Source organism: Triticum aestivum, chromosome 3B (assembly GCF_018294505.1).
Source record: "Triticum aestivum cultivar Chinese Spring chromosome 3B, IWGSC CS RefSeq v2.1, whole genome shotgun sequence".
Lineage (NCBI taxonomy): Eukaryota > Viridiplantae > Streptophyta > Magnoliopsida > Poales > Poaceae > Triticum > Triticum aestivum.
The window spans coordinates 51,651,596-51,659,802 of record NC_057801.1 but is presented as its reverse complement, the minus strand read 5'-3'; the positions used below and the strand labels follow the sequence as shown (position 1 = coordinate 51,659,802).

The following is an 8,207-nucleotide window of genomic DNA, read 5'->3' as shown; positions in this document are numbered from 1 at the left end:
CCTAATTGGAGACCCCCGACACTTGCCCGGAGCTTTACACCACAATGATTGAGCTTCGAACACCACCAACCGTCTAGGGCACCCAAGCACCCAAGAGGAACAAGCTCAAGGGTACCAAGCACCCAAGAGTAATAAGCATCTCAACTTGTAACTTCTACGTATCATCATGGAGAACTCAAACCGATGCACCAAATGCAATGGCAAGGGCACAAGGAGTGCCCAAGTCCTTCTCTCTCAAATCCCACTAAAGCAACTAATGTTAGGGAGGAAAATGAGAGGAAGAACAAGAGAAGAACACGAAGAACTCCAAGATCTAGATCTAATGGGTTCCCCTCACTTAGAGGAGAAAGTGATTGATGGAAACATGGATCTAGATCTCCTCTCTCTTTTCCCTCAAGAACTAGGAAGAATCATTGGAGGGATTGAGAGTTAGCAAGCTCGAAGAAGATCAACAATGGGGGAAGAACACGAGCTCAAGAGATAAGGTCCATTGGGGAAGAAGACCCCCTTTCATAGGTGGGGAAAAATCCAACCGTTATCCTCACAGCCCGCACAGAGCAGTACTACCGCTCCAAGGAGCGGTACTACCGCTAGGGCGGTAATAGCCCTTTGTAAAACAACAGCGAGGAGGCAAAAGGCTAGTAGAACCGCCGGAGCAGTACTGCCGCTCGTCCTCACGGTACTACCGCTAGGGATAGCGGTACTACCGCAAAGAGTAGCGGTACAACTGCTTGCGAGCGGTACTAAAAAATACATCCATGCCTACCACCGCTGGACCTAATACGAGATTTTGGTCCGGAACAGTACTACTGCTGTAGTAGCCATGGTAGTACCGCTCTGGAGCGGTAGTAAAAAATTACATCCGCTCCAATCCGCGATAGTACCGCTGCAGCCTTTTCAGAACACCAAAACTGCCTGAATTTCTGCAAACGGACTCCGAATTCAACGAAACCAAGTTTGTTAGAAAGCTAACGACAAGGGCTAACACAATCTTGATAAAAAATAACATTAAGAAGGAAATTAGAAAAGTCCCAAGAGAAAATGGTGAGAACCCTTCCTCGAATAAGACCGGTAAAACCTCCAACACCGAAAACGCAATAGAAGAGGCATATGCAATCCGTTTTCAAAGTACTAGAGCTTGTCACGAAGATAACCACAAGCTCTAAAACCTCAAAAGAAAATACAAATAAGAATCAATAAAGATGATGCAATGATGCAATGGTTTGAGCTCTCGACGAACGATACGATCAAGCTACTCACTTGAGAGCCCCCCTTGATAGTACGGCTATCGATCCTATAACCTAGTCTCCAAACTATCACCATGAGACCGGTAAAAAATAAAACCTATCAAGGGCAAAACTTTGCCTTGCACGAAGTCCACTTGAGCTAGATGATGACGATCTTGACTCCCTCAAGTTAGACCACCTTTTTTGATTGCGTTCACCCGATGAAGACTAGTTGATTGCTCCCCCATACTCCACTATGGGTGAGCCACTCTTTGGCACATCTTCACAAGTCCATTGATACCATAATGGATGGCAAGCTACAAGCATGATTTCTTCGTGATGCTTCACTTGAACTTGCGCAACACAACCTTGATTTGATGTCAACCTCCATGGGTTGTATGTGATCTTCCTCTTGACGCAAGCCCATGGAAGCAACGATACCCCCACATAGAACTCTCACAAAGACCATGGGTTAGTACACAAAGCACAATGGACAATGCTTACCAAACCGTGAGATCACTTGATCCCACTCGATGTATCTTCTATGCTTTGTGTGATGATCAACTTGAATCACTCTCTGTACTTAGTCTTGATCAACCTTGACTCTTTCCAAATCTCTTCATTTGGATGATGTCTTGAAGGTAAACATGAATGATCACACAGTCTTCTTCTTCAAGACATGCTTGCAATAAGCTCAACACTCACATGACCAATCTTTGGATAATTCCTTAATAGCACCTTGGTCAATCATAAACTCCTTGAAACCAACACATGTACTTCAAGAAAAGCCTATGGACAAATCCTTCAAATATAACTCAATGCAACCATTAGTCCATAGAGAATGTCATTAATTACCAAAACCACACATGGGGGCACCGCATATCCTTTCACCCGTGCATGAAACTGTGCAGCGGGAATCCGAGCCCATGCCCAAAAAATTCCTTATGAAGCAAGCGCTCATCGGGGGGACCTCCTTTAAGGGCATCTGGCATCTCAGATGCACCGATAGATACCTCTCCATCGTCAAACCCTTAAGATCCCCGTTGGAAACAACAGAGGGGGGCCTCTTCCTAGTGGTCTCATTCGCCACCCGCTTCTTATGCTCTCTGGTGGAGGCGGCTCTCTTGCGCTTTTGCTCCGTGGCCACGGTTGCTTGAGTGGTGCCCTAAGCGCATCCCCGAGTTGGCCATATCATTGGTCCCAGGCGAAAGAGGCTAAGGGTGCGAGGATTATGTAGGTAGGAATGGAGGAAGCAGTGACAGAGTAGTTGGGTAAGGGGCGCGAGGAAGAAGATGAAGGAAGCAGGAGAAGAAATTCACCTCTTCTCCTCCTTTATAACCACCTTAGTAAAAGCCGACTAGTTGGGCCACACATCGTGACACGCGTCCCGCAGTCACTATTATTCCATTTCATGAGACATGGGCACGAAATTCTAGGCATCCTCATCATGACCGAAAAGCGTGGGCAGTCCACTAAGACTACCCACAGTGGGAGTAACATAGATAGTAACATCACACATATCTAGATAAAATGGATGATATGGCAAGCAATAAATGAAGAAAAAGAGAAAAGTGGTAGTATAGCTAGTTACGGCATCTCCAATGGTTGTAAGATAGTTGTTGGTAGACTTTGCCACATAGAATTTTTGATGATGTGTCATACAATAAATGAGGGAAGAGAGGAAGATTGTATGTACATGAACCAACACCCTTTGCACAAGCTCCAATGTAGAATGAGAGAGCACCTTATTTATTATCTCACATCCTATTGGGCAAACTAGATACAATCTATTGGAGTTGTTGTATGTTAAGGTGTTGGTTGATGACATGGCATATTTTACCAACAAGCTAACATACAAACTATTGGAGATGCCCTTACTAGTAGTATGAGTAACATCACACATATCAAGGAAAGATGTGTCTATAGCCTAATAAATGAAGTGTTGCATGTTACCACACATATGTTATTCCCCACTATAGAGGTAGTAACATAGACTAGTAACATATGTGTTACCATCCATTGTGGCTAGTCTAACCCATCTTGACAAGACCATACAGAGTAGGCGAGTGATGTTTCAGCTCACAAGAAGTCAGATGATAAGATCGACCTGAAAGGCCTGGTTTTCTGTGAGCTCCACCCCACAATAAAGTCTCTCACGAGCCCTCGCAAGAAGCAAGTCGGAACATAATCTTCAAGAGGCCAAGGTCCCCAAGGTGCGAGGCCAAGCTCCCCACGTGCAGCACGAAGACCAACACCAAGGCAAGGAGCCCGCTAAAGATCTCGAAGCTCGACCTCCGACACGCTCGGGGGCTACTAATGGTGCAATACACCGAGGGTGGCTTCTCCATGGGAGCTCGGCAGCAGGCCTGCCAAAGGGCCCACCATACCCTTGGCTTGAGCTAGGAGCCCGGAGGACTGGATAAACACCAACAAATCATCTAGATTCCCAAGCCATTCTCGTGGCGAGCAAGATCGGATCTCTCTATTGTAAAATCCTAGCCCCCACTGAGCGTATAAGGTGGAGGCTGCGAGGCTCTCATTTCCCATCTACTCGCTTAGAAATAACTCATAGTAGCATATCATACTCTTCATTGCAATCCCTCACACAAGGTACATCCACCATGAATAACAGTAACAAGCAGGACATAGGGTATTACTCCTCACCGAAGGCCCGAACCTGGGTAAAACCCTTGTGTGACCCTGATCTCAGACTTCCAGCCACGTTAGCAACCCTACTGAGGGTACTGACCAGATCATGCACCGTCATCTACAAACTACAATGATCCCATATAAGTACGATGGGATTAAGATAACGAGCGATTTCCCTTGGGAGATTACATAACAACACTATCAATATGAGTAACCAGCAAATGAGAGACAGGAACCAACGACGACCCGAGACCACAACTCCTTCACGGCTCGGTTTCTCACAAGTTTCATGTATTGTTTTTCCTCTTTTCTGGTCGCTGGCATCTCCGAGCATCCTTCCTTTCGGCATCAACTTTAATGGCACAATTTGCAAGATACTAAAAGGATTGAAAAATTATAAAATTAGGATTGCTAGATGGTTCCTTTTAATAGTAAAGAAAAGAGATGACTAGTTTTATTGTACTTGTCCAAAGCTTCAATGATGTCAATGATTTTGCTCCTCATGGCTTCAATAGATGCTGACCCATTGCTTGATGATTCGTGTAGTGTCAAGTCAAAATCTTCCAGAGCTCTAGGGAACACCAGACACTTAGTCAGATATAAAGCTAAGTTAATACAAATAAGTTTCTGGTTTCCGCTTCCATATACCGTAAGCAAAATTCAACAGTCTCCGATGCAGCTTCACCTTGACCAGAATGTTTTACTATCTGCATCAAGATTTTCTTTAGGATTCATAATATGAATTCAAGCAATTGCTCATCAAAGTTGAGAGTCCATAATATTGAAATTAAGCAACTGCTTTGTAAACACGTTAGCAATGGCTGTCTCCATAGTTTGGACCCAAAAAATGAAGAATCTCAAGCTTTTCAAAGCAAAGATGCTTGCGCAGTTCCAAGAAAAAAAATACTTAACCACAAAGGGTTAGCAAAAAGAAAAAGATGCACTCGTAACATGAAGCCTTGGACTATAAAATCTGTCAGACAGAATAACATAACTTACTGATCTGTTACTGGAACGCAGAGATGATACCGGAGAAAACTGAAGTAGTAATCTGCATGTCTTATACGTTGACCTCTCAACTTCCAAGCATTGATCTGCAAAAGGACCATGCATATGTGAATCTAGCTACTGGTCATGACAGCCAATTTGCAAGAACATTATAATTGACATGGACATGTCTTATAAGTTGACCTCTCTATATACTATCATGGTACCTCACAGGCTGCACTTGCTGAACATTTCCATCGAGAAATTTACAAGAATATTATAATTGACATGGACAAGCATTTAGTGTGTAATGCTGCAGATTAAATTCAGAAGATATTCACAGATGGTGTTAAGGAAATTAATTGTTGATCTACAATCTAAACATGCACTTGTTGAATGTTGGATGCACATCTAGTGTATAATGACCAAGAGAAATAAATAGAATACATCTAGAAGTCAAACTTATATCAGTTACCAAGTTCTCGAAGCCAGTCCAGAGCCCAGAACACTTGCACCACACAGTGCTTCGCACTCAACCTGGCAACAGGCATCCAACAGAAGCAACAACATAAATGAAAAAAGTATCATGCAAAAGAATCAAATACTTGAATAGGTAAAATTAGCGATGTTTGAATTACCACTTAAAGCACTTGTCCACTGGATTATGCATGCCTGCTCCTGCAAAAAATTGGACAAAGGAACAGTTAAATAAAAAGGATGGAAAAGTACACACAACACAAGTTTTCAATTGAGCAATTTTGTTGCCCACTCAGCAGATGATGAACCATTTCTTTTACGAATTATATCAATAAACAGTCCAGTGTCAATAGTGTCAATACTGAAGATAAGAAAGAATTAAAAAGATAAGACTGCTAGTTAAATCACATGGGGATGAAGATGGAAGAGTCGCCTGGGATCATGTCGAGGTACTTGGGGAAGTCGCATGGACAGAACTTTGCAATGTGGTAGTGGTGTCGTCCGAGAGAAAACGGGGCCATTGCTTCGACAGCTGCCCTTTCCATGTCAACTGCAATGGCCCAGGCAGTCTCATCTTGAGCATTCACCTTGGCCATCATGTAAATGAGATCGTCATTGCGGGTGCTCAGCACCGGGGCGTAGAAAATCAGTTTCTGCAAGTCAAGTTTCTGAAAATCACCCTGTCGCAGCTCAGGCAATAAAGCAGAATAGCTTTGGTCAACGGATATGCTAGCAACATCGACCGTGGAGCGGATCTCCCACTTGTTCCATGAGATCTTCCTGTTCCACACATTGGCTCTCCAACCTTTACGGCTGGTCCTGACAAGAGGGTCGTCAAATTCTATCTCGATGAACTTGAGGAGATCATCACAGCAGGCGACGTTGCAATAATACTCGCAGGCGCGGTGAGGGCGGCCATCCTCGTCGAGAAAGTTAACCCTTGATTCAGGGAACGGGATGAATTCGATGACAGGATCACCACCGTCGAACAGGTTGCGAAGGAGGAGGACACCACGTAGCAGATCAACCCAGCCCAGTGAGCCTGCAACGGCGATATGCCTGTAGTACAAGGTATGCTTACAACAGAGCAGCTTGTCAGACTTGGATAAGTGCAGCAGCGACAACCTGTGGCTGCTCCACTCCTGCGTTTCAGACGAGTAGACGTGCGCGTCAAACCGCCAGTCGTCGTCTTGGGAGATCCACTGGCGGTCGACGTAGGCCACGGCGTAGTGCTCACCGTCGCCGCGGGGCAGGAGACCGAACCGCCGTCTTCTGCAGACCGGAGGGTCGGTGAGCGCTTCAAGCGATTGTTTCCCTGCGGGGGCGGCTGTGTAGACGAAGTGGTGGACGGCGCCCCTGATTGTGAGGCTGAAGAGGACGAAGGCGGCCCCGGAGCAAACGAGGGAGGGCGGCGCGTAGTCGTCGAAGGCGGATGCGTGGAGGCCGGGGCAGTTGAAGGAGAAGTAGGAGGCGCCCGGCGGGTCGACGAGCCAGAAGGAGACCTCCATGGCTTGGCCCTCGCTGGTCTCGCACTCGGCGGTGGTCTCGTTCCGGAGCTCCGAGAAACGCGGCTCCTCGCAGAGCAGGACCCAGTCGGGAAACTCGGAGCGTGGGTAGTCGGATCTGGCGGCGTTTGAGCCCGTCATGGTGGAGGGGTGGAAGGAAAAGGTGGAGCGCGCCATGGATCTGGACACCGAGGTCACACGGAACAAGCTAGGGCAAAATTTGTGGCGACGCCGCAGAACGGCGGGAGCTTCTGGCTTGGCCGCCGTCGCCCAGCTACCCCAGCGTGCACGGCAGGTGTTCGAGTTCGAGGTTATACCGAGTTGGAATAGCAAGAAAAGAAGGAGGGCCGATTTGCAAAATTTCCATACCGCCACGTCACCCATATGTTTTTCGAAAAAGGGGCGATTTTATTATTAGCTCATAACATAGCACAAAAGAGATACAAAACACAATCAGTATACCCTGAACCTCTACATAACTAGGATACACACAACCACACACAAAAGATCACGCCGGCAAATAGCAAAGCTATAAAAGACCAACACTTGAAGAAAAATGGTGTAACATTGACCCTCGTCAAACAGTTGTAACCATAGAAAATGGTGTAAGCGCATATGATCTAGACGATATCCACGCGAGCTGAAGACGCCACCTCTGAAATCTCATCTTGGAGACGATCTGGCAATCCGACGCTCCATCGCCATTGTCTGTTTGTGCTAATTTTGGGCACCCCAAACAATACACAACGAGTCGGCACTGCTTTGCTTAGGCCGTGAACCCACAAATTGCCACACACACCATCTTTGTATTGTGGCGTCTCAATGAAGGATCACTGCCACCCGATGAAACACTCCACCTCGATCCTTCAAGCACCCAAAATAGGGCCCCGGCGAAACATGAAAGCGTCAGTCACAAGTAAAGCTGCCATCATTGATTGGTCCCCCTAACCAATGCAACTCCAAAACGATGCTCCTAAGAGAGAAAAATGACACCATTGGTGTCAACACCGATCTGAGATCATCTAAACCTAGGGTTTTCCCTAGAGTAGTAGGTAGATAGTGAGAACGACATCGACGAATCCTTCAATAGGTAACACACCCAAAGGCGTCAACACCGTCGGCCGAAAAATAACACGACTTTTGTCGTCCATCTCGCAATGTTGAACAATCAGCCAGCAACACGTCGGTAGAGATGCACCCACACCATCGCTACATGCGGTGGCTAATCCACAAGCGGCGCGCCCCCTGTCTCGTGGGCCCCTCGGGCGGCCACCGACGTACTTCTTCCTCCTATATAAGCCTACGTACCCCAAAAACATTCAGGGAGCCAACGAAACACAATTTCCACCGCCGTAACCTTCTG

General features: G+C 46.4%; 1 protein-coding gene across 1 annotated transcript; it reads right to left on the bottom strand.

Annotated features, from left to right (window-relative positions):
* Positions 1 to 3,900: 3,900 nt before the first annotated feature.
* Positions 3,901 to 5,534, bottom strand: LOC123064675 (uncharacterized). Its single transcript, XM_044488099.1, has 6 exons — positions 5,501 to 5,534; positions 5,338 to 5,399; positions 4,875 to 4,969; positions 4,524 to 4,582; positions 4,339 to 4,446; positions 3,901 to 4,252 (listed from the first exon to the last, which is right to left on the bottom strand). The coding sequence occupies exons 1-6, from the start codon at positions 5,530 to 5,532 to the stop codon at positions 3,994 to 3,996; spliced, it is 615 nt and encodes a 204-aa protein (XP_044344034.1). The 5' UTR covers positions 5,533 to 5,534; the 3' UTR covers positions 3,901 to 3,993.
* Between the last annotated feature and the right edge of the window lie 2,673 nt (positions 5,535 to 8,207).

Bases quoted from the DNA above. Each gene is read 5' to 3' on its own strand.
- LOC123064675 (XM_044488099.1), bottom strand. From the start codon at position 5,532: ATGCATAATCCAGTGGACAAGTGCTTTAAGTG. The intron at 5,400-5,500 runs GTAATTCAAACA...GCCTGTTGCCAG, and splicing joins GTGGACAAGTGCTTTAAGTG to GTTGAGTGCGAAGCACTGTG. The intron at 4,583-4,874 runs GTAAGTTATGTT...ATCTTGATGCAG, and splicing joins TGCGTTCCAGTAACAGATCA to ATAGTAAAACATTCTGGTCA.